We start from the raw sequence: 27,086 nt of genomic DNA, 5'->3' as shown, positions 1-27,086 counted from the left end.
TTTCTAAATTGTATTTTTACAAAGTGGAGATTACAATATATTTCTCATTTTTCAAGCAATAGTTAAAATAAGTAACTTAAATTTAAACAACATGACTCGTTTCATATAATTTAGACATGTTTAAAGATAACACTTGTATTATTCAAGTGACCTCAATAAACTCAAGAGGGGGGTTTGAATTGAGTTTATAAACTTTTTTTCTTAGATTTCGTGATCTACAATTTTTTTCTATAATATTCAAGAATTTAACTCAAAGGCTTAATCTAATATATGAAGATGCAAGAAATATGAGAGTCTATTAATATATACGAACAAAATATCAATGAAATAGATTTGCAATAAATTAAAGAGATAAGGGAAAAGAGATTGCAAACTTGATTTATACTGGTTGGTCACCTCCTGTGGCCTACGTCCAATTTTCTCAAGCAACCCATTTGAGAATTCCATTGTTTCTTTTAATCTTTACAATCAAAGAGTCCTCTTACACCTTGAAATCTCTCACCATTGTGTTTGAGTCTCTTAATATACGAGAGATACCTCACTTTTGTTTGTACAAAGGATACCTCACCCTTTTCATCACTTTGATAATATAATAGAAGAAATTATTCTCTGAATAGAGCAAAGAATACAACTTGAAGTCCTACAAATTTTTTTTCAGAAAATAAGAGAATTTGGCTAAAATTTAAGCAAGATGATTGATGAATGAGAATGATTGTTCACTTGATCTTTGCAATGCGTTTTTTCTAACCTTTTGAAAGTGTTAGTAAATGTTATTTATATTGAACAATTTGTATAGACCGTTAGATATTAATTCAAAAGGATACATCTTTTTAAAACGCACTTTTTTACGTATTTTGATCTTTAGTAATCAATTACATAGCTTAAAATTTTGAAAACTGGCAATGGTCACTTTCTGGTAATTGATTACATGACTGTGTAATTGATTACACAGATGAGATTTTGAACTCTAGATACATGAACATCATAGTAATCGATTACTATATTTGGTAATCGATTACAATAAACCCAAAACTTAAAAAATTGAAGTTTTTACCACTTTTTAAGATAGTTTTAAATCATGGTTTACACTTTCTTCATATCAAAATAAATATCTTAAAATTTATTTTGAATAAAATTTGATTAATTTAAAAATGGCCAAATAAATTTATTAGAGAGAAAAACTTTTGACAAACTTTTCTAACTTTTCTAACATATAAATTTTCTAACCATTTGTCTTTGTCATTTTGCTTATTCTTCATCAAGGATCTTCGCGCCATTGAGTTTCCTTCTTGTTATTTTTTAACATAATCAAAACTTACAATATAATATTCACAACTTGTGATGTTGTGTGCACCTGTGATGCTACGAACTACTGTTGTGAGTAAAACCAATGTTGAGTGACATAGATATTAGAAATTTAAAGATTTAGGGGTTAAAAAAAAAAGTGAACTATGTAGAGGCTAACCTATGTATCCATATTTTTTTTATGGTTGGGTATTTTATTTTTGTAAAAATTTGAATTTTTATATCCAAATATTTTGCCAACCCCTATTATTAAATGTTTATTTCACTGCCACTTTTCCTAAGTGCTTAAGGAGTTTGTTAAAGCAATGTATTTTTTAAAGAAAGTAATGGATGAAGTTGTTCGGTATTCAAGTTTCAGTTATATTAAAAATGCACTTGCTAATTTTATTTTAAGGATTATGCTACAAATATTTTTTCATCACTATAAATTCACTATCTTCAAACAAATAATGTGAAAATATTAGTCCTGAAGCATAATTTATATTGTGTTAAAATAAATTTATTAGATAAACATAGTTGATGAATTGACCATAAATTAATATTCTATACCTCAAGTTAAATATGCCAATAAATTAATCTTTTATTACTCAAGTGATTAATACAAATTGATATTAAATTATGCTTTATTAATTTTTCTATTGTTATGCATCATTTTCTATTGTTGATCATGAATAAATTGTGCTTTATTGATTTTATTATTATATGCATAATCTTTTATTGTTGGTCATAAATGTTTTGTTCATGTTATATGTTATATTTAATTAACCTTTTATAACTCAAGTTATTAACACAACTTGATATTAAATTATGCTCCATTGAGTTTATTAATAGTATACCCAATAAATATTTTGTTGTTATCATTCATCATACTTAATTAACATTCTATAACTTAGTTATTAACTTAACTTAATATTGAATTATGTTCTATTCAATTTATTATTGTTGTGCAATATCTTTTATTATTGATCATAAATATTTTACTACGATTGTATATGACATTAAAGTGTGTTGCTATTGATTTAGGTACAAATGAAATACAAAAGATGATTCCTCTCTACTAACCATACATGCAAGTATATAAAAGTCAATCTCAGCTGATGCAATAAGTCCACATAAATAAACTCCACTTGAAAAATCTAATCTTATTCCTACAAATGAAAGTAACACATTAAATGAGTTCTTGTCAATATATTCTACAAGAAATGCTAACATAGAGTCATCAACTCATATAGGGATAGAGAAGCTAAAAAGCATGATATGGAATTACTTCATATAAATTAATGTAATTATTGTAAGAAATACCTTGGTGGAAAGTAAAAAAAATAAAAATAAAATAAAGCACTTATGACAACATATGGACTTATGCATTCATCATAATATTAGTATGCAGGGAGAAATTGTTATCACATAAGATCGTAAAAGATAAAAATGAAATAACTATTATAACTTATAATGAAAATAATATAAAAAGAATCTAACAAATGTTGTTATCATGCATGAGTATCCTCTTTCAACAGTGGACCATATTAGATTCAAAACATTACTCTTTTGCACTTTAACCAATGTTTTAAGTTTCTTCTCAAAACATCATCAAGAAATAGATAATGAAAGTCTATGTAATGAAAGATCTTTATAAATACTAATGAAGGAAGACTAGCTAGTACTTCAAACAATAAAAAAGGGATAAATATTTATCACTAGTCATTATATAGATAGCTCTTGAATTTACGAAGCCACATTTTTAAGGTAAAAATTATCAATTATCATTATTTTTATTTAAAGTTACATAAGTATATTGTTTTTATAATTTTGCTTATAGACAAATATATAGATACTAGCTTTGAATGTTATGTTGTCTTTATGTGAATTATTTATATAACCAATAGTTGATTGTGAATTTTTTTATGATAGGTAGTAATATTTTGATGATTTGTTTGATGAATTGAGATATTAATTCAAAATTGTCTACTATCACCTTAGATAACAACAACATACGAATGAATCTATGATTGATAAAATTAATGACAAGTTACAATTAAGTGTTATGTGAAAGAATGGTTCTTTAGTTCACATGCATTGTTATGTACATATCTTCAATTTTATTGCAAAGGATGAGTTAGATATGGTGAAATATAGTATTGAAACGATTCAAAATAGCTTTTTGGAGTGCAACACTTAAAATAAAGGAAAGATTTGAATAAGCAACTAAATAATTGTGCATTATTTACACTAAAAATTTGATTCTTTACTGTCCAACTATATGCAATTCAACTTTCAAGATGTTGAAAATTACTATATCTTGCAAGGAAATTTTTGTCCTTTTGAAACAACGTAAGTTTCAATATATGTGTTTGCCAATAGACTTATAATAGAAATTTGCAAAAGACGTTTATGAAAAATTCAAAATATTTTATGAAATCAATGAATTGATTTTGACCTAAAATATTTAACCTTTAATAGTTATTTTTTTAGTATTTGTGAGATCAAATTGGCAATAAATGAATGACTCTTGCCTTCTTTTAAGGTGATTCAAAGAATGACTAAAAAGATGTGACAAATTTTATACTATGTTTGATGGAGAATTTTAGAATTTCAGATAAGGAAGGATGATTAAAATATGAGAAAAATTATGAATGATAATTAGAAAAAATTAAGTATAACAAAAGATATTTTAAATTCTGTCTAAAGACATGTTATTTAAAATTTCTTATATTTGACATAAAATTCTAAAGTACTCTAAAAGTACTTTTTTTATTAGTCAAATACATGTAATCTAGTAATTTAGAATTCCTCTATGCAAATTTAATAGTGTTTAGGCTGGATAATTGGGGATGATATGACTATAAGTTTTGGAAAGATGATTGGTGTTCCCTAATGCCTGAGTTATCTATTGTTGCTTTATCTCGAGTTTCTAACATTGATCTTGATTCTCCTATTTCCCTTTTTTCTAATAAGAGTGGCCGAGACTTGGACAAAATAAATTTTGTGCTCCCTCCCCAGATTTGTTAGTATATATCTAAAATTATTCTTCTTGCTTAGTCAAAAGGTCTTGATTATGTTTTCTGGAAATTAACAGTAAATGACATTTTTTCTATGAAGTCTGCATACCATATTTATTTTAAGACTAATCAAACTAGAAGATTTTTAAATCTGCTTGGAAGTGGCAAGGGCCCTCTAAAATAGTGTTTTTCATATGGAAATTTGCCTATGGTAAGTTGCTTACCAATGAGAAAAGGTATATTAGGAATATGACTGATTCCTCCTTATATTCAAGGTGTAGAGAAGCTTCTAAAATCATTATGCATGTGCTTCGAGACTATTTTAAGCAAGTCTGTGTAACACTCTGAATTTTTGTAACCTTGATTATTGTTATATATATATATATATGTGTGTGTGTGTGTGTGTGTGTGTGTGTGTGTGTGTGTGAATGTAATTGAATATTGGAATTGACACTTGAGTGCGTAATAAATGTTAAACGGTGATGTGTATAAATGCATATGAGTGCGGATAGATGTGTATATATGATTGGATTGGATTTTCTAATGCTGAAAACAGATTAAGGGGGTGTAATACTAGGAAAAATGCATGCATCTGTCACCTTCTTGCTGTAGCGACAGAGCGACAGTTTGGAGCGCATTTCTAAGAGCAATCTGCCTGTAGCAAGAGGGTCTCGCTGTAGCGAGATTCTGTAGAAATCAGAGTGCAATTTTCTTTAAAATTTTTATTGTAACAAGAGGGCGTGTCACTGCAGTGAGGTCCCCTCGCTGTGGCGAGAGTGTCGCGACCAGAGGAGTTTTAAAAGGGGGTTTAGGGTTTGAAAATTCATTTTTCTCAAAATTTCTTCGATTCTCTCGATCCAAAACCCTTTTCCATCGATTAAATTTCCTCCAAAGTCGTTCGAGAGCTTGATTGAAGGTTAAATCTGTGTGGGAAACGCTTAGGGGTGAGTTTTAATGATTAGGGTTTCTGTTTTTCAACCCCATTTTCTATTTTTGTGGTTTCCTTGAGTTCTTATGGAGTTCTTCCATGTGGTTAGGCCGAAATTTGTGTGGAGAGCATTTCCAAGGTTGAATTTGAGTGTGGGTCTTCAATCCAAGGTAAGGGGGGACTTTATCCTACTCTATTATGTATGATTTGCTGTTAATTGTTGAATATTGTGATGTAACTAAGTTAGAGGGTAGAAAATTGTTGAGAAATATGATGAGGGTCATGTGCCGTGAGATGTGAATATTGTGTGTGTTTACCCGAAATTGATGAATGTGAATTGTATGCTAGATGTTGCATGATAGAACAAATATTGTGAACAAATGTAAGCCCGAGAGCCGTGTAATATAGATAAATATTGGCTATGTGCCGTGTAATATGAAATGAGTATGGGTTTAGTGCCATGTATTTGAATGCAATATGGGCTGTGTGCCGTGTGTAAGCATGATTCTTATATGCGTGAATGGAATATGTGTGAATGGGCATGTTAGCACAATTGTAATGTATTATAAATGGTTCAACGATACAGTAAGGGTGTGAAAGATGAGGATGGTAGAAATATCTCGGGGAAGGGAAAGTGGTGGTGACATCGACTGTGGAATAGGTGCATCACGTGTGACACCCAAACGCTAGGTGAGGGCAGGGAGTGATCGTCGGTGCAATGTGGCACGGACAAGGAGCGGCTACCTGACAGGCTTCCGGCGATAAGGGGCACATGAATGAATCGAACTTATACCAGAATAAGAGGGATCCAAAGGCTGTGCAGGTATGAGAGTAGTCATTTGAGGATAACTTAAAGGAATTGATTAGGACTACCTATACCAATAAAATGCATTTACTTTTCGGTGGCCTATCACTTAAGAACTCATTATGGGATGGGTGACCTTCTGGGAAGTTCTCGAGAAGTGTGCGAGAAAGGACAAAGCACACTGAAAAGTCTCGTGTTGGTTTGTAGGGATAGTCGTCAGTCCCGAATAAGTTGCCGGGTAGTTACACTACGGGTCACACGCTCTCTTTCTGACTAGACCTCTGACCATTACTTTTGTTGAGCGATCCGTGACTACCCATGTAGTATCCGTGAGGCGGGGGCAACCGGCGACCATTCATGGTATGAATCTGTGATCACAGTGCCACAGTGAGAGTGGCTGGTGTGCAATGAGTATGTAGGACTATTGTTTGTTAATTTCATATATGTATGATTGTTTGGTGCCATGAATGCATCGGTGTCAAATTGAAATAAAAATGTTGTTTATGTGTACTTTGCGTGAAATATAAGCAAGGTGAGACTCTATGATAGTCGTATATTGAGTAGTGTAGAGTACTCACCCTTACATTCATTTTTCAGGTAATCAAGACGATCAGTACCAGTCTCAGTGAAGGGACGGATGGACTGCTATAGGACTTAAATTTTATTTTGAAAATGTTGTAATTGAACTAGTCCTATAGCAATTATTTGATATTAATATGTAACCCTTCTCTTATGAAAATTTGATTATTCAAATTTGTGAAATTATTATTTAATTAAAAATTTAATTTAAGGTGTTACAGTCTAAGACCGTTTTCTTTTTCTTAACCAATAGGTTCAATTTTACAATTTAGGTATTATGGATTAGTTACTTCCTAATTTAACTTAGAACAAACTTAGTAATTTTACTAATTGGCCTAATTTATTTGGTACCATAACTTGACATTTATAGAAAGATAGGAATTTCTTTATTTTCCAATCTCTTTCTTTTCCTTCCTATCAAATAATTTACAAAATTCTATGTGATTCTATTTTTGGTTTAATTATTGCAAGGCGATTAGGCCTTTGCCTATAATTGTTAAGGATCAAGTGAGAGTTAAATGGATTCCTCTCCCTCTTGGCCAGTTGAACCTCAATGTTGATGGTGTTGTATCCCTTTTCTTTGATAAAGCTACTTGTGGTAGGGTAATTCGGGACACTAATGGAAGATTTATCTCTGGTTTTTGTAGCAAATTAGATAGATGTTCCCCTCTTGTTGCTAAACTCTAGGGCTTATTTTTTTAATCTTCAATCAGTATCTAAAAAAGATTAATTCTATATGGGTGGAGAGTGATTCTAAAGAAGTCTTGTTTCTGGTTCTGCAAGTTCAACATCCTAATCACCCCCTAATTGCCTTGATTACTAATTTTAAGAATTTGATAAAACCCATTAAATTCATAAAAATTTGTCCATATTTTTAGGGAAGGTAACTCTTATGCATATAGAATGGCTAAGGTAAGCCTAGAGAATTTTTTACCTTTCTCTTGTTTTGATTCTGTTCCATGTGTTACTTTCTTTTTTTTGTTTAAATGCTAGCTGTAGCTGGTCTGATAAGACTTTTCCCTAGTTTTTTGGTTCTTTGGACTTTTAATTCCATTGTATAGCATAAATAAATAAATAAATTATCATACTACCTTATAATGTGAATATGAATACATGAGTACATGTTCTATTATTTGAACAACAAAAATTAACAACATATGTGATATTATATTTAATTACTTTCAAGCTTAATTATACTTTTAGTTTTTATATTTTATCGTTCATGCAATTTTAGTTTCTTATTTTAATTGCTTTCATTAAGTACTTATTAATTTTTAATTATTCATATTGAAATTTTACTTTTAAATTTTTATCACATGATTAATAAAAATATAATGTATTATTGACTTGTAAAAATTAATAATGAAAAACCATATAAAATATTTAAATAAAACTGCAATGAAAATCAAATTTTATTTTAATTTAATATTTATATATGTTTCTTTATAAATTAACAACATATCACACATCAATTATATTTTTATAAATAAATAAAATTTTTAATACAAATTAATTTAAATAATTTAACATTATAAAAATAAAATATAATTAATCAAAATTAGAGAGAACATCAACTTAAATCTAGCAAAAACATAATTATCTATTACTTATTTTTATAGTCAATACTCATTTCTCGATATATAAGCTTTTTAGCTCTTAATTTTATCAGATTTCATTTTAATTCTTTTTTATATAAAATAATAAAAATTGAAGTAAAAAAAATTAAAATGTGTAACTCTTAAAAAAATAAAAAAATATTTCTAAAACCAAAATTCAAGTGATTATATAAATTAAGAAATTAAACCGACTATTTACTCTATTTTTGTATTTTGTTATATGCATACCTTAAATTCAAATGTAAACATTTTTGTCAGTATATGGATAAATACTTTCGAGTTTGTTAGGACCCAAGGTGGAACACAGTAATACTTAAAAACCGAAAATGGGTTCACATTGGCGAGGGTGGGTGCGGCACAGTTAACAGCATCGCTTCCTCTGCATCGTGAAGTCGCTTTCTTCTGTCTCAATTCCCAACTGGTACATACTCCAATCTCATTCCTTCTTTTACTCTCTCTTTTTGGATTGGTTACTTTCTCATTTCGGTATCTAAAATTCTGGGTTTTGTATCTAATTGAAAAGTAAAGCAAAATTTTTGTTTAATAGAATTGGGTCTTTGATGTACCTCTTTCTATTTATTCATTTTTTGATTGGGAGGGGGGGTTGTAGTCTGATAAGAGGAGTGGAAATTGAATGCAAGGGGTATTTTTTAGGGACACAAATGATAGTGATGGAATGGTGGAATGCTTGAAAACTGAAATCTTCACCGTATTGCAATTTGAACTTGTGAATTTAATCATGTTTAGCTTTTTTTTATTTTCTTATTTTACATTCTGATTCCTTTTTTAATGATGAATCCTATCAGTTAGAGAATTGGGAATTAACCTCTGGAAATGTAATATTGGAATTTTAACAGAGGAATTTTTAGGTCTGAAGAAATAGGCATTCTTGGATTCAATGGTGCCGCCCCGGTCACTACGATGACAATTGTGTTTGAAAAGGTGTAATTGTGATTGGTCATGGTGGTGGAGAAGGAGATAGGTTGTGATTGATAAATTTGATGTGGTAAGGTCAAGGTGTTGAAAGTGGTGCGTTGAAGAGGAAGGTGGCATAGTTGGTGGCTGATTATGGTGGCAACTGGAAAGAACTACCGTCTAGTGTTAGATGCAATGGTGATGTCCTGATAGGGTGATCAGGGTAGTGGCTGCAAGAATGTGATGCAGTGCAGATAATGGAAAGATGGTGCTGTTTTTTTTATATTTTTTTTAAATAAACTATTTCTGGTTGCAATGCCGGTGGAATGTCAAATATTTGAGTGAAAGATTTGTTTGCCGGGGGCAATGAGGATCTGACTTTGTAGCGGGAAAAGTCACTATTTTTGACTGAATTTGAGTCATTGGTTTTAAATTTATTGGCCAAGATTTCATCATGTGTTTAGGATATTTTTTTTAATAAAATAAGTATGATAAAATCTTGACCATTAATTCTGAAATCAATGACCTAAATTTTCCCAAAGTCAGTGACTTTTCCTGCCACAAAATTAGAAAGTCCAAATTCAGGGCAATGATGTGACTTTCAATCCTTCTTTTTGCATGAATAAAGTCCTATTTCCACCTTAGATTTTCTCTTATCTCTGGTATGTAGGATTATTTTTTATGATCGTTTCCAGATCCAGATCTCTTATTACATGTGCATGACTGACGATTGACATGATTTACTAATCTTGTTTGTCAATGTTGTATGATGAATATGTCTGATTGCCACTGTTGGATAAATGTTGGAAAGTTCAAAATATATGATGAATATGTCCGATTGCCACTGTTGGAAAGTTCAAAATGTACATGTTTCTTTTCTAAGTTCCATTTACTTGCACACTTAGCTTGTTAATCATATCCTTTCTGACTTGGATTTACTTTTTTACCATTTGTCACAGTATAAGGAATTAGCACCCAAGAAAAATGAATTCTGGTGGATATACTATAGAAGTTACAGGATTATCACCTAAAGCCACTGAGAAGGATGTGTATGACTTTTTTGCTTTCTCTGGTGCAATTGAGTACGTTGAAATTGTCAGGTAAGCATTAGATGCTAGACTTCATTTTGGTTTTGAAGGATATGCATGGGCTAGTTATTGATGTTTCATTGTTACTATTTTTGTATTTTTGGGCTTCACTTGTTGATCCTATGTATCTTCTTGTTTCAAAGTTGGAAATCAGAATTTAATATTTCATATGTCACAACTGAACTCAAAATTTATGCACTCTTCAATTTCAGTACTTGAGACCCTTAACTGAAATAGTCATTTTTTTTAATCAAAAGAAGCTGTTCTATACAAAGTTTTTTTTGCAATATATGAAGAAAAAAGTATTATATCAAATTGCCAAAAAAATATATTCTTATGTTCTACTAGTGCACATTCCATGGGCATAGTAGAACACAATGAAATGGTGAATGCTGCAGTAAACTAACGTGTGAAAAATAGTTACTGCTATTTAATGTACTGGCTGAAAATCATGGTTTACGTTGGTTGTGTGGGGGCTTTCTTTGTGGAACTTAGTTTCATTCTAATGAGAGCCTTGGGAGAACCACACCACAAAAGCTAGCTATTGTACTTAGAGAGCTCAGGACCTTATAAACCCCAAATTAGAATCCAATACTTCCAATGTGGGACTCAGGCTTCATACCTTGTAATTGTGCACTAGCCCCTTTGACTAGTTTTGGGTGAACACTGCAATGCCAGTGTCCCCACCCGCGCTGCTAAGAATAGAAAAGATGAGGTGGCAGAAGTTGTAACAGAATTGCCAAACAAGGGGGAATGAAGATTTGGGGGAATATAGGGAATGAAGAGGGGAGAGAGAGATTACTTTTTTGAATAGGGAAATTCTGTTATGGACAGGGAGCTATAGTCTCTCTGTAGGAGCGGTGCTCTGTGGCAGTGGGGTTGTTTATTTCCTCCTGTATTGCTTTCCTTTACATTAAATAATATAACCATTCCCAGACTTTTTCAATTAATTCTGCAGTCTAATATCTGGTTCCTAACAATTTGGTCCGACTTGCCGAATTCAAAAGTGAGGAGAGTAGTACCAGCGGATGCCACCAAAGAAAATGGAAGTGAAGATTGTAGCTCTAGAGATGGAAGTCGCTAGTCTCAAATCAGCTTTACAAACCATGCAGCTCAAGTCTGACAAAAACCATGCAAAACTAATAGAGATGTTCTCTAACTCTAGCATCATTTTGAACGGAGAAGGATCTTCTAACTGAGAATCTTCACACCGTTGTGATGATCCATGGACCGAATTTTGTCAGTCGGTTAAGAAGGTCGAACTGCCAATGTTTGACGGGGAGGATCCTGTAGGGTGGATTGTGAGAGCAGAAGTGTATTTTCAGGTCCAAGGTACGCCATTGGAAGTGAAGGTGAATCTAGCCCAAGTTTGTATGGAGGGGTCTACAATTCATTTTTTCAAGTCCCTTTTGGATGAACAAAACAGTCTGACATGGGAGCAGTTCAAGAGGGAACTATTGGAGCGGTATGGCGGCATAGGTGAAGGGGATATTTTTGAAAGGTTGGCTGCGATCCATCAGGATGGATAATACGTTCTCATGCAACAAATATAAAAGTGAAATAGAGAATTGAAGAAGAAAATAGACTTTGATCCTGTATTAATGACAAAAGAAGAAATACAGCAAGAAGGACGACTCCTTACTGTCCAGAGCAATGCTCCTAATAGAGAAACCACTAAGTTTCCTCTACCCAAAATATCAGAAAAACAGCACACCCTCCTCAGCACCTCATCATTCCCTAAATAACAGAAAGATATCTCACTCTCTCTCCTCTAACTGCCTGCACCCCCTTCTCTCATGCCACGTCAGCTCCTTTTCTTTTCTTCCGTGAATATACTAACAATTTCTTAGGGAATGACTTTGTCTCATGAGCCAATGGTTCAATAGGACCAATCTGAAACTGGGCTCTATCAATGGAAGTGTCGAGGAATATATCACAGAATTTGAACGTCTCAGCCTAGGTTCCACGTTTACCCGATGATCAATATTTTGGATACTTTGTTCATGGATTGAAAGAGGGAATCAAAGGGCATGTACGAAGCTTACGCACGTTGGGACCTCTATCATGATCACGGATGATGAATTTAGCAAGGGCAATTGAGATGGAATTGCAAGAGAGAAAAGGAGTATCGCGTGCTGTTGGGTCAAGAGTGGGATTTGGAGTGGGCCAAGTGAATCAGGCTGGCCCATCTTTTTATTCCACATCTAAACCGGGTCGTGGGTCAGGGTCAGATTATGGTCAAATGAAATTACCTAGGGCAAGAAATGCTGAGGCGGGATTCAAATCAGAGTTTACAGGACAACCCCGTCCTATTTCGAGAGATCGAGGAGTGCGGCACCTATCCTACCAAGAACTAACAGAGCGAAGGCGAAAGGGATTATGCTACAAGTGTGGTGGGCCTTACCACCCTAACCATCAATGTCTCGATAGGCAGTTGCGGGTGTTGCTAATAGAGGAAGAAGAGGAAGCCGACGGGGAGGCAAAGATGGTTACTGTAACGGACGAGGGTGAGGCAGAAGAGGAGAGCAGAGAGTGTAGCATGCTATCGCTAGGAAACACTGTGGTGGTGAAGGAACCGAGGCACTAAACCATGAAGGTTCAGACTCGTCTCAACGGGGTCCCTATTTTAGTATTGATTGACAGTGGGGCCACACACAATTTTGTTTCTAGAAAGATGGTGCATGCAATGGGCTGGCCAGTTACAACCACGAAAGCTCTAAACATTAGGCTTGGAGATGGTTACGTGGCACAAACTCAAGGTATGTGTTAGGGGGGAGATTTGAAGATTGGGACTTTGTCTTTCATTGTAGATTTAGTGGTGTTTGAACTGGAGGGACTGGATTTGATTTTGGGGATGGCTTGGTTGGCATCCTTAGGACAAATGGTGGTAGACTAGGGTGAGTAGATTATGCAATTTCAAATAGATGACAAATGGGTACTGATTCAGGGTGAAGGGAGGCATGGTGATAAACAAACAGCTCTACAAACCTTGTTTGGGTTGCTGTAAAAGTGAGATAGAGGGTGTACTTTGGTTGACTGGGGTGAAAGTACATAAGACAGACTTGTATGATCACGAAGAGGAGCTGAAGGAGATGCTAGAAAATTTCAGTAAGGTGTTCAAGGAACTCACAAGACTGCCCCCTAAGAGAAGTAAGGAGCATGCTATTAACTTGGTAGAAGGACAAGGACCAGTAAATGTGAGGCCATACCGTTACCCACACCACCATAAAAGACGAAATTGAGAATCAAGTGAAGGAATTGTTACAAGCGGGGATAATTAGGCCAAGTCAAAGTGCATTTTCCAGCCCCGTCATTTTGGTAAAAAAGAAGGATAATACTTAGCGAATGTGTGTGGATTATCGGGTTTTGAATAAGGTGACGATTCCTGATAAGTTCCTTATTTCAGTAATTGAAGAATTGCTAGATGAGTTGTATGGGGCACAATTTTTCTCTAAGCTTGACCTCAGGTCTGGAAATCACCAAGTTCGAGTCAAGGAGACTGATGTTCATAAGACGGGATTTCGCACACATGAAGGCCACTACGAATATATGGTAATGCCTTTTGGTCTGATAAATGCGCTCTCTACATTTCAATTATTAATGAATGAAATATTCAAACCCATGTTGAGGAAAACTGTGCTTGTGTTTTTTGACGATATGCTGGTGTATAGCACCAGTTGGGAGGAACATGTCACACATCTATGTGAAGTATTAGAGACACTGCAACGGCATCAGTTAGTAGCAAACCAAAAGAAGTGCTCTTTTGGACAAATAGAGGTGGAGTATTTGGGGCATATCATTTCTAAGAATGGGGTGATGGTGGACCCTAAGAAGGTGAAGAGTGTAAAAGACTGGCCTGTCCCAAAGAATGTTAAAGGAGTGAGGGGTTTTCTCGGATTAACTGGATATTATTGCAAATTTATCCGAGACTATGGGAAACGGGCCAGACCTTTGACTGAATTGACCAAGAAAGAGGGTTTCACATGGAAACCTCAAGCACAAGAAGCATTTGAGTGGCTTAAACAGCAACTCATCACTGTCCCTGTGCTGGCCCTTTCCAATTTTTAACAGGAGTTTGTAATAGAGAGTGATGTGTTCGAACAAGGAATAGGAGCAATCCTCACTCAGAATGGCAGACCCCTAGCTTACTATAGTAAGGCATTAGGGGATAGGAACTTAACTAAATCAGCCTACGAAAAGGAATTAATGGCGGTGGTACTGGCTATTCAGCATTAGAGACCCTACTTGTTAGGGAGGAAGTTTATAGTGAGAACTGATCAGAAGAGTTTGAGGCAGTTGCTCCTACATAGGGTGACTAATATGAATCAGCAAAATTGGGCAGCAAAGTTATTGGGGTATTGGTTTGATATTGAGTATAAACCAGGGTTGGAGAACCGCGGGGCTGATGCTTTATCCAGAATGTACGGGGATACTGAACTTCACTATATGATTCATCAACCAAGATGGACAGAAATTCAAGAGGCTATGCAAGAGGTCCACTGTGATGAGAAATTGCTCTCTATTATTTCCGCCTTCTAGAAAGGTCAGGAAACTAGGCCAAGGTTTATATATAAACAGGAGACTTTGTTCTATGATGGAAGGTTGGTGTTGTCAGCAACCTCTGCTTATATTCCTAAGATGTTAAAGGAATTTCATGAAACTCCACAAGGAGGACATTCGGGGTATTATAGGACATATAGGAGGATGGCTGCCAATCTGTTTTGGTTCGGAATGAAGAGAACTGTTCAACAATTTGTTATGGGATGTGATGTGTGTCAACGTCAAAAATATCTTGCTATAGCCCCTGGTGGTCTGCTTCAACCGTTAAACATTCCAGAACAAATATGGGAAGAGATTTCTATGGATTTCATCACGGGATTACCTAATTCTAAGGGATATGATGCTATCTTGGTAGTGGTGGACAGGCTGTCCAAGTACAGCTATTTCATACCTTTGAAACATCCTTATTTTGCAGGGTGTTGGCCGAAATTTTTACACGTGAAGTAGTTCGTTTGCATGGTATTCCAGCCTCCATAATCAGTGACAGGGACCCTATTTTTGTAAGTGCTTTTTGGAAGGAACTGTTTAAGTTGCAAGGGACTCACCTCAAGATGAGTACAACCTATCACTCACAAACGGATGGCCAAACAGAGGTGGTTAATCGTTGTCTGGAGACATTTCTGAGATGTTTCATAGCTGATCAACCAAAACTGTGGGCAGAATGGCTATCTTGGGCAGAATATTGGTATAATACCAACTTTCATGCATCTATTAGGACCACTCCTTTTGAGGAGGTTTATGGAAGGAAACCTCCGCTGCTAACCAGATTTTTATCAGGAGAAGTGTGAGTCAAAGCTGTTTGTAGAGAGCTCTTAGAAAGAGATAATGCTCTCAAACAATTGAAATACCAATTACAAAGAGCTCAAACTCGCATGAAGGGTCAAGTAGATCATAAAAGGCAAGACAAGCAGTTTGAAGTAAGAGAGTGTGTCTTCCTAAAATTGAGGCCTCATGGTCAATTGACTCTGGGAGCTAGGATTCACCCCAAATTAGCCCCTCGGTACTATGGTCCTTTCAAGATTTTGACAAGAGTGGGAGCTGTAGCATACAAATTGCAGTTACCTGAGTCAACAAGGATACACCCTGTTTTTCATGTCTCACTCCTCAAAAAGGCTATGGGTGATTACAATATTGAGGAGACATTTCCATTGGATTTGGCTACAGATTCTGAAATTCCGCCTGAACCTGAGACAGTGCTTGCTAAACGTGTTATTAAGAAACAGGGAGTAAATGTCAGTCAAGTATTGATACTTTGGAAGGGACAAGGTATGGAAGAAGCAACATGGGAAGAAGAGTTCAACATCAAAAGTCAGTTCCCTCATTTGAGACTTGAGGACAAGTCTCATTTTGAAGAAGGAAGCATTGATAGGAGTGGACATGTGGGCTTGGGTCGTGAGGAAAGGCCCAAGGCATGGAGGATGTATGTTAGGAGAAACCGGGCTAAGAATAGAAAAGATGAGGTGGCAGAAGTTGTAACAGAATTGCCAAACAAGGGGGAATAAAGATTTGGGGGAATATAGGAATGAAGAGGGGAGAGAGAGATTACTTTTTTGGATAGGGAAATTCTGCTATGGACAGGGAGCTGTAGTCTCTCTGTAGAAGCGGTGCTCTGTGGCAGTGGGGTTGTTTATTTCCTCCTGTATTGCTTTCCTTTACGTTAAATAATATAACCATTCCCAGACTTTTTCAATTAATTCTGCAGTCTAATATCTAGTTCCTAACAGACCTTAACATTAACTGGCCCACTCTTCCTTTTCCTATAATATATTCTTTTCATATGCTGGGCATATTTGAGTTGGTACACACAAGATCTATTAAGCTTTTCTGAAGGGGGATTATTTTTTTTCCCAGCAGCTAGTGGAGGACTTATCATTGTCAAAGCCTGAAGAGTAGTCGAAACTAAATTATTTGTAGTCTCCAGATATAGTATTGATGTTTTGGAGATATTTTGTTGACTTTAAACAGGTGTAGAATTGATATGACACTTGGTTATTGTTTGAGACAGGTCTGGTGATAGTGCCTGTACTGCTTATGTAACATTCAAAGATGCTTATTCTCAAGAAACTGCTTGCTTGCTCAGTGTGAGTACTGATTCTGGCAGCTGGTTACTGATTAGATCTTTGATTTTATGCAACTAAATCATATGATAACCTTTGATACTTTATTTATACCTTTCTTCACAATCTGTTCTGTTGTTAGGGAGCCACTATTTTAGATCATCGTGTATGCATAACTCGCTGGGGGCAGTATGAAGATGAATTTGACTTTTGGAACCGACCCTCCTATGGGCCTGAGGAGGATACCGCTTCAACTGTATGTAACTGTATTCGTTTCATTTTTTCTAAACTGCTAATGGTTATTATGGTTTTCAGCTCATGATCTCAGATGTCCTCTTTCAGACTCTACACAGCAGTCAATTTGTTTCCTCTGCTGGAGAAGCAGTTACTGTGGCTCAAGAAGTTGTCAAGACCATGCTGGCAAAGGGATATGTTCTCAGCAAGGATGCATTAGCTAAGGCTAAAGACTTCGACGAGTCTCATCAAGTTTCTGCCACTGCAACAGCGAAGGTTGCTGAACTGAGCCAGAGAATTGGCCTCACTGATAAGATATCTGCTGGCGTTGAAGCGGTTAAATCCGTGGATGAAAGGTATAATGTTTCTGTCACTGCCAAGTCAGCTGCATCCGCAACCGGAAGATCAGTAGCAGCAGCTGCAAACACTGTGGTGAATAGTAGCTATTTTTCAAAGGGTGCCTTGTGGGTGTCAGGTGCTCTAACGCGGGCGGCACAGGCTGCTGCTGATTTGGGCAATCGCAGTGCTAAGCAGTGAGGCATTGGCACAAGTCAAGTCTCTTTTCTTGTATATCTGTCTGCCTTTTCCTAAAAAGCATTTGTTGTTCCTATTTTAGTAGTACTTTTATATCTTCAGGACACCTGGTGTATGTATATCAGGAGTTTATAGGTATAAAAGTATAGAACATTGGTACAACGCTTCTTTGTGAATAACATAATACTAAATGTCATTATTGTTAGGATGTGCATGATCAATTTTACAAACTCTACACAAATGGCTGATGCAGTATGGCAATATTGCAATATAATTGGCTTTTTTGTCTTCTCACCATGCTACGTTTCAAACTCGTCCCTAAATGTAAAGCACCCTTACTACCTGCTTTTTATAGCCTTGCCTCTTTTTATGGTCCTTTTTTATGCTAACCTCATGGATATCTTTCTTTCTTTTTTTTTTTTTTTTAAACTTGTAATATTTGTCATCTCTACTAAGAGAATTTTACCTAACTACAATTGAAGTAATAATATCTATGGCTAAATTTAGTTTTCTGTCCTTGTAATTTGGGTCAAATTTCTGCGCCAGAATAACAAGAAGATTCAATTGCCTGGTTATCAACGTGTAGAAAACCTCTTCATCTATCTATTTCGCTTGAACTACGAAACTTAAAATTCCAATAATGTTTGCGTTAAGTTTAACACTTTCCTCAGATATGATTACATTTTAAATCATATAAGTATATTATATTTAATTAGACTATAAATTGTAAATATCGATCATTTTAATTATTGACTTTATAAAAAAATCACTTTGGTCTCTAGCTTTACATATTTATTTTGCATACATATAAAATGACGATAAAAACAAAGTAAAAAAAAATTTAAAATAAGTGAGAAAATTTGTAAGATTAGAGGGAAATATTTATAAAGTTAAGCATCCAAGTTAATTCATGTTTACAATTTTAAGGATTAAAATAGATATTTACTTAATTTTATTATGTTATTTGCATGATCATGTTGTATGAAAAATGTGTTTTTCTAAGTATATTATTTTAAAATAAATTAGAATATTTTTTCTTTCAGTTTCATAATATGTTTAATTAATTTAAAAATAAAAGGTATACATTTTTAACTAATAATTTTTAAAAATAATATCTCTTTAATAAACTTTTTGAGTCGGGTCAGATAGTACCGTCCGAGCCGAGTCAGCTGACTTAGCAAGCGTCCACTCACCGAGTCACCATTGCACTTCCAGACATGTCCGCCACCAAAGGTCCACAATGTCGGCGACGACTATAATTCATTTTTAAGGAAAATATTAACAATTGATACTATATTATTTTAACATAATTTGATAAAATTCACGTAATTTTTTTGTGTTCTTTTTAACTAAAATATTTTAACTAAATTATATTAATTGTTATAAGGTCAGAAAACTTTAATAATAAAAATATGTTAAAAGATCTTCAACAAAAAATGAAAAATTCTTTCCTTTGTGATTTTTCGTTCTTTTACTTTTTGCTTTTTGTTATTAGTGCCTTAAGAAGTAAGACATTGACTTAAAAACATAATTTTTTCTGAAAAAAAATAAAAAAGCATTAAAAACATAATAAAAGTTTTTAATATACTATCTCATAAAAAATATTTTCTTAATTTTGTAAAAAGTATATTAAATATATTGAATCCTAGCCGTGTATACTCCAAAAGCTCCAAATCTTCAAATCTTAGGGTCCTAATTCAATCGAAGATCATCTTCACTGCAGGATCACTTACCTTTGGGTGGAAAATTCGGTGTACTCGTGAGTACAGTTATAAAAATAGGCCCCACTGGTGGATTTTGAAGACTAGGGTAACCACTTTTTTCCCGTCAAATTCTAATTTGGGGTCAGGAATAATAACCTAGACAAAGTATCAATCGATCCGTGTATTTTGATTTTTTGATAATAAATAAGATTTTGATGATTTTAGATTAAAAATTATTAAAAAATAAATTTATTTAATTTCAAATTAACTTAAAATATTAAAATCACACCTAATGTAACAGTAAGTATAGATACAAAAAGTAATTTAAATATACTGACAATGTTAACAGTTATTTAATTATAGATTGATATATCAGTAATGATTCGTAATTTATGTAATAATTAATATAAAAATTATATTTATAATTTATTTTATTTTTTTGAATAATATTTATAATTTATTTTAATTAATTAACAGAAATTACAGAAAAATTAAACTCAAATGAAAAAAACTTCTATTACATTTTATATTGTAGTACTTAGAATTACTTCTAAAAGATTAATTCTCTTATTCAATGGTCATTTATCAAAATGGTTGGTTTAACGTTGGGATCCAATTTTAACGAAACGAGTTTAGTTTCACCAAAGAAGGGGTAACCTCTAGTAAGCGATGGACCCACACGCAGTTCGAGGTTGCCACGTGGCAGTGGAAGTAGGAGGCGAGGTACCATCCTTGACGCTGCTGCAACGTAGCAGATATCGCTTGCGACCATGGTAGTCTCCATTTCATTCTCTTCTTCTTCTTCTTCTTCACCCGCCTAAATTCTTTGACCTCTCTCTCACACTCTCTCTCTCTTCGATCAACGATTCCATTTCCCTGCAAAAAGGAAAACCTAGAACTCCTGGTTCTCTCACCATTTGGGAACTGGATACGCTTGAATGTCCGGCAGCGCGTGGCGATGGCGGGGAAGTGTGAGTCAATGTCGATCCGTGTTCCCTACAAGAACCTCAGGGACGATTCGTCTGCTCCCGAAGTTGAACTCGTCGACGTCGACCCCCGCGGTCGCCGGATCGACCTCAATTCGCAGTCGTCCAATCACTCTCCCTCGCCGACGACCAACGCTTCCTTGGTCAAACTCATTCTCAGTTGCACTGTCGCCGCCGGTGTTCAATTCGGTTGGGCCTTGCAGCTTTCTCTTTTGACACCTTACATTCAGGTTCCTCTATTTTTCAAATCAATTGTCGTCTTTTTTATGTTTTGAGGTTTGCGGTTGTGTGTTTGATCAGATCCTTTTGTTTCCGGTTGCGCATTTTGTTTGTTATTGCAATCTGATTGTTGATTTGTTATCGATGAAAGCTTTGTTAGATTTCATTTGGCACTGGAATTTACCTTTCCGTGTCTCACTTCAATTTTTTCATCTCACTCGTGGCTGATAGCAGATTGTTCAGAATTTGTATTTGTTACGAATTTTGGTTCCTATAAGATCTTTCTTTGCTTTTAATTATTCAATTTTCTATGTTTAATTTGTGTATTTGTGTTTATCATTGTATTCAACTTTGCGATTCACTATGTACCTGTTACCTTTTGATGCAGACGTTGGGAATTGGACATGCGTTTTCGTCATTTATTTGGCTTTGTGGCCCCATTACAGGTCTTGTGGTAGGTGATAGTGTTCCTTTAATCTTTGATTGCAGTTGTCATTGTCTTTGAAATTCATTTCATGCTTGTTCTCGCCATTTTGACTGCAGTGGTTCTTCTTACTGCTCCATTGAACATATTCAAGTCTTTTTCTCCTTTTTTCCCCTTAGTTTTAATTGTTCTGTAATAATATTAATGACTTATTTATCTATTTTCTGATCAATATTCATGTATGTGCAACTGTTTATAAATTCATGTTTGCCTCTTGCTGCTTCATCCTTGCATGTTGTGCTTTAGAACTGACTTGTTCTTTATTTGCATTGCAAAAAACTGCTTGTGGAACGTAGATGGTGTGCTCCAAACAAATTTATGCTTTATTCTTGTTGATTTTAAGCTAGTGAGTCACATGTTTGTCTCAACTTTTCTTCAGGTTCAACCATGCGTTGGTATTTGGAGTGATAAATGTACTTCAAAGTTTGGCAGAAGGCGTCCTTTCATTCTGGCTGGATCTCTTATGATATCTGTGGCTGTAAGCATTGGTGACACTGATTGTTTATTTCTACATAATTTTTTACACTACAATATTATATACAGGCTAAACTAAGTCTTTTAATTTAGGTGATATTGATCGGGTTTTCTGCAGACATTGGATATGTATTAGGTGATACGAATGAGCATTGCAGGTTTCTGCTATCATCCTTTTGTTCTTTTCATACTCATTTATTTCTTCTACTTTTTATGTATCAATATATGAACTTAGATATTAATGAAATTCATCTGCCTAAAATTTTAGAACATTTAAAGGAACTCGAACAAGGGCTGCTCTTGTATTTATTCTTGGCTTCTGGATGCTGGACCTTGCCAACAACACAGTACAGGTAAGTTTGCTAAACAATCAACATGTTGTTCTGTTATTTTATTTTTGTATTTTCACAGTTGCACAGCAGTAAACTAAGTGTCCCTTTATTTTTTCAAATTTAATCTGTAGGGCCCAGCTCGAGCTCTTTTGGCTGATCTGTCTGGTAAAGCTTGCTTATCTTGTTCTCAACAACCACATTGTGGATTATTGATTTTCATGTCATATTAATTACCTATTTGGTAGTGAGGACTGAGGAGATATCATGGTACAATAATTTTCTTCTATTTAGGTCCTGATCAACGCAATGTCGCAAATGCTGTGTTTTGCTCATGGATGGCAGTTGGAAACATCCTAGGATATTCTTCTGGTGCTAGTGGAAAGTGGAACAAGTGAGACGTTGCCCATATTTTGTGTTTATTTCTAGTTTTGATACATCGCTAACTATGTAAAATCCATTGCTCATGTATTCTGTCACCAATCTATGAAATATGTTCTTAACAAATCAATAATTGGAAACAAGACAAGGGAGAATGATTGTTTTTACACTTCTGCCAAAGGATTATATGGATTCATGGCAGAATGTAGCCAGAGATAGGAATAATGGTGTGGAAATGCTCATGCAAAGGATTTCAGATGTGGTTTTGAAAAATAGATTACTCTAAATCCAAAGTTTAGGAATTGGCGCCTGTTATTGTTTTTGTTGCCATGAAATCATCTATGTGAGCATTGCATGCCTTTTGGAAATACACTGGTGTTGGCTTTATATATGTGTTATACAGTTATTCTATCTATACATCCTTCTGAATAATATTTGTCCCTTTCTTAACTAAACAGATGGTTCCCTTTCTTGACAAATAGAGCTTGCTGTGAAGCTTGTGGCAATCTTAAGGCAGCATTTCTTGTTGCTGTGGTAAGTTACTGCTAAAAATTCTTTTGATTGAACCTTCATATTTTACTTGTTAGTATATGTTGTCAGATATTATTAGCAGGACTGATCTTAGAATGGCTATTTTTTCTATTATTGAAAAGTAAACACAAACTCTACAGTTTTTCTAGTTGTTTTTTCTACTCGTTTTTATTAATTATGTTTTGGGACACTATCATTTTTACCTGCATTGTCTTGTGAGGCAACATCATCTGATTCTTCTCTACCTGCATTATCTTGTGGGTCAACATCATCTCTACCTGCCGTACTCTTTAATAAAAGCAAATAGCAGAACTATTTGGAAAAGGCAGTGCCATTATGGCCTGAGCTTATCAATTGGCAGATCTGCCAAGTTAAATCACACGGAGTTAGACATACAGTTTTTAATGTATGACTAATTTATATAATAGCAGGAATCTCATCATGAAATATTGGCAGGTGTTTCTGACGTTATGCACTGTTGTAACCCTTTATTTTGCTAATGAGGTTCCACTTACTTCTGCGAGCCAACATCATCGCTTGTCAGATTCTGCGCCTTTATTGGATGAACAACAGAATGACGTTGAATTTTCAAAATCAAAGCATTTATCTGTTATGAATGAATCCAATGGTAAGATAAGTGAGAATCACATTGAGAAAGATGTAGGGATGAAGCATGAGAATTTTGAAGCTGCAGAAGATCATGCTGAAAATTTAATGGATGGGCCTGGAGCAGTAATGGTAAACTTGTTGACAAGTTTGAGGCATTTGCCACCTGCAATGCATTCAGTGCTGGTCGTAATGTCTCTCACTTGGGTAGGTACTTCAGTATTTATTTGCAAAGGGTTTTGTGTTTTCATGTCAGTTTGAATGCTATTAGTCTTGTGCTGGTGCTTCCCATTTGAAATTCTAAATATGTTTCCTTCAACCCTATGTCAACCTGCAGTTGTCATGGTTTCCCTTCTTTCTGTTTGATACGGATTGGATGGGGAGAGAAGTTTATCATGGGGATCCAAAAGGGAACACTTCTGAAGTAGATCTATATGATCAAGGTGTTAGAGAAGGTGCATTTGGTTTGCTATTGAATTCTGTAAGAACTCAAGATTAAACATTTTTTTAAAGAGATTTGTGTAAAACCTTACTGATGATGATCAGGCACTTATTAAATGAGACTTTCTGGACTTCTTCATCCACAATTTTTAATCTGACATTGCTTTTATATGGCTTGATAGGTTGTCCTTGGAATAAGCTCTTTTTTCATCGAACCAATGTGTAAGTGGATGGGTGCAAAATTAGTATGGGCAGTGAGCAATTTTATTGTCTTTATTTGCATGGCTGGCACTGCTATCATTAGTCTAATTTCCATTCGAGATTATTCTGGAGGGATAGAACACGTAATTGGAGCAAGTGAAGCAATTAAGATTGCTTCCTTGGTTGTGTTCGTTCTTCTTGGTTTTCCTCTTGCGGTAAGTATAAGAAGTGCTTCATTTCCGCATTTAAACTATTTAGTTGCATTTCCATATTCCTTTCCTTACCAATCCTCTTAAGCAATCATACTATTGTCGATGAAATATCTATGGAAGTTCATGACTGGATAAATTTTCTTTGTTTCTGTGCCAGATTACCTATAGTGTCCCCTTTGCTGTCACAGCAGAGTTGACTGCTGATTCAGGTGGTGGCCAAGGTTGGTATTTGTTGTAGATGATGTGATATGCTTAAATTTTAGTCCTTTAAAGTTTCTTATTTCAAGATGTTTGCATGGTTATGCAGGATTGGCTATAGGAGTTCTAAATCTTGCAATTGTTGTTCCTCAGGTAACTTTTTCTTCTCAAGTATTGCTGTCTGCTCCTCTCCCTTTCTTAGAGAACAGATCCTTTTGGAGTTAAAAAGTTATCTTGGTTTTTATTTTGTTTTATTATCAATCATTGGTGTGTGTCTGTTCATATTGACCGAGTCCAGTGGCATCATATGAATCATGTAACCAACTTAACCTAATGGAATAAAGTTTTTGTTGCTGTATGTGTCCATATTGCAATACTGATGATGTGCAATTTTTCTCCCCTAACTTATTCCTTATTATTATTTTTGGATAAAATTCCTTTGCCATGCATTTTCGAACTGGATAGTTAATATTTATTACAACTGAAAAACCACATTGTATATTAAAAAATACTGAGAAACAATAGAAGGTGAAGGGAACACAGGTCAAATTTTTCCTCTGTTCTTCAAAACTATTCTTTTCATTCATTTCCTACTAGTTTTTTTTTTTTTTTAATTATTATTATTATTATTTGTGGTATTTGGATGGAACTAGTGGCACTGTGGTTAATCAGTGACTTCTTATAGCCCAGTCTTGGTATTTGTTGGCCATAATGGATCTCTCACTCTAGTGGAATAAGACATTTTACTTTCTTAAGTTTGAATTTCTTGTAAATGTTTTGAATGCTGTTTTGATTTATTATTGGCTTCTTTAGATGATCATATCCCTTGGTTCTGGCCCATGGGATGCTCTCTTTGGTGGTGGCAATATTCCAGCCTTTGCTTTGGCTTCCCTCTGTGCACTTGCGGGTGGTGTTATTGCAACTCTCAAACTGCCAAATCTGTCTAGCAGTTCATTCAAGTCATCAGGATTTCATATTGGCTAGCCGTTGGGAGATCCAATCTGATAATATTTTAACTTGTACATGTTCCTCAGAAATTGGAGGAAAACAGCCGAAGTATGGAGAGCTGGCACAGGGATTGTGTTATGTTGCTTTCCAATCCACAGAAGGCGCATGCCATATTCAAATTCTTTCATTTTTCCCCCACATTGTGGGTATCTGTATCTTATGTAATGTTGACTGACAGCACAGTAGAAGAAAGCTTAGTTGCATATATTAATAAGTTTTTGTAATAACTGTCATTTAGTGGTTGCAATATGATGAGATCAATTTTGAAAGTTAATATTGTATACGAAGTTACTCTAGAGAATCTTCGATCATGTACTAAATTCTCTATAGAACGTTTTTCTTGGGGTTGGGTTTGGTGTGACTGGAGCAAGTGTTGAGGTTGCTTTTGTTGAAAGTAAAGTACACCAGCATGTCGAGCACCATACATTGAGTGGTGTGTCGTGCTGTAAGATAGAAGTAACTAACGGTTGACTAATTAATGCCTACTTAGGTAAGCACGGTGGGGGTTAAAATATGTTGCTCCTTAATATTTTGAGACGTAGTATATGAAACATGAACAGAAAGAACGGGAATGAAAGTGATATAGACAGCCTGTAAAGTTCGGATACACAAGCGCAATATGACTGTTGCACAAATACAGTGAAAAAATAATTATTCACTTCTTGGATAATTTACTTCATTGTTCATTAAAATAAAGCATGAGGAAATTATAGGGCCAGAATTCTCTCCCATACCTTCACCATACGGTTAATGTATTTTTCACTTTCGTTAAAACGAAAATGCCAAACAAATAAATAAAAATCTTGCGGGACTGATATATGCGTGTGTGTGTGTGTGTGTATATATATTTGTAATGAAGTTGATAAAATACAATTTAAATTAGCCAAATAGAAAAACAAATCTTGTCTGGTGTTTGATGAAGTCATGAAGGCATGCCATGTTATGCTTAGCTGCAGGTAATCTATCTATTGTTTACGGTTGGCAGGTCAATTTTGTGTCTTATTTTTCTCGCTCTCTTTTTCTTGCCAAGAAAAGGTCAATCAGCTTTATATATAGTAAAATGTCCATACCATAGTACAAAGCAAAAAGGAATTGGTTCCTTGTACATAGCCTAGTTGATTAAATCGGGCCCTATTTTGCCAGTATGCACACACAAAAGGGAAGATAGAAACTCTTTCCCACTTTAGAGTAAATTATACTCTGATCCGTTAATTTTTACGTAAATTCTAACAATTCACCTCAATTCACTTTTTGACCATTAATATATTTTAATACAATATACCATTTAACTTGTTTTGTATATGCTTTAAAGACCATGTTTTAGAAACAAGAACTAAAAACGCCTACTTATGAGATGAATAATATGTATAGATGATAAAATTATACTCACCTAATAACTACATTTTTTTTTATCTTCTATAAGTTGCCGCATACATTAGTGGGGCCAATTTGGTAAATCAACTTGGTGCAATTACTTTTTATTAATAGGCCAACGTAGATATTATTTTTTTTTCTAAAAGTCATTATTATTATTACATATAGTTTTCTCTAACAATTTTCTAATTATACAGTTGTAATTTTCTTTTTTAATAAAATGATGTATGTTATGCATGTATGTGATTATATAAATTGTTAAAAATACAAATTCTATGTAGGTGCTAGAGGATGCTTTTGTTTTGTGGATGACTATAAT

The 27,086-nt window shown here is 34.5% G+C and overlaps 2 protein-coding genes across 8 annotated transcripts; both read left to right on the top strand.

Moving 5' to 3' along the window:
• The first annotated feature begins 779 nt into the window (after nucleotides 1-779).
• On the top strand, nucleotides 780-17,854 carry LOC113857814 (binding partner of ACD11 1-like). Of its 7 annotated transcripts, XM_027490029.1 has the most exons (7): nucleotides 2,782-2,791; nucleotides 9,490-9,499; nucleotides 9,793-9,966; nucleotides 10,114-10,247; nucleotides 16,801-16,876; nucleotides 16,995-17,108; nucleotides 17,195-17,811. In XM_027490029.1, the coding sequence occupies exons 4-7, from the start codon at nucleotides 10,132-10,134 to the stop codon at nucleotides 17,621-17,623; spliced, it is 735 nt and encodes a 244-aa protein (XP_027345830.1). In that variant the 5' UTR covers nucleotides 2,782-2,791; nucleotides 9,490-9,499; nucleotides 9,793-9,966; nucleotides 10,114-10,131; the 3' UTR covers nucleotides 17,624-17,811. The 7 variants fall into 7 exon arrangements, with proteins under 7 accessions (XP_027345832.1, XP_027345830.1, XP_027345831.1 ...); XM_027490031.1 differs by lacking the exons at nucleotides 2,782-2,791; nucleotides 9,490-9,499 and adding an exon at nucleotides 780-790; XM_027490030.1 differs by lacking the exon at nucleotides 2,782-2,791 and adding an exon at nucleotides 8,526-8,653 and having other exon boundaries at nucleotides 9,102-10,010; nucleotides 10,107-10,247; nucleotides 17,195-17,818.
• Nucleotides 17,855-20,086: 2,232 nt separating this feature from the next.
• Nucleotides 20,087-25,663, top strand: LOC113860228 (sucrose transport protein SUC3). Its single transcript, XM_027492924.1, has 14 exons — nucleotides 20,087-20,539; nucleotides 20,917-20,982; nucleotides 21,392-21,490; nucleotides 21,580-21,644; nucleotides 21,755-21,839; nucleotides 21,950-21,983; nucleotides 22,110-22,209; nucleotides 22,655-22,730; nucleotides 23,184-23,540; nucleotides 23,671-23,814; nucleotides 23,957-24,190; nucleotides 24,345-24,408; nucleotides 24,495-24,538; nucleotides 25,199-25,663. Exons 1-14 carry the CDS (start codon nucleotides 20,282-20,284, stop codon nucleotides 25,367-25,369), a joined length of 1,797 nt encoding a protein of 598 aa, XP_027348725.1. The 5' UTR covers nucleotides 20,087-20,281; the 3' UTR covers nucleotides 25,370-25,663.
• Nucleotides 25,664-27,086: the final 1,423 nt, after the last annotated feature.

The sequence above is a fragment of the Abrus precatorius genome, unplaced genomic scaffold (assembly GCF_003935025.1).
Source record: "Abrus precatorius isolate BTA unplaced genomic scaffold, Abrus_2018 Scaffold2, whole genome shotgun sequence".
Taxonomy (NCBI): domain Eukaryota; kingdom Viridiplantae; phylum Streptophyta; class Magnoliopsida; order Fabales; family Fabaceae; genus Abrus; species Abrus precatorius.
Note: the sequence above shows the minus strand (reverse complement) of the source record. Positions and strands in the feature narration are given on the sequence as shown.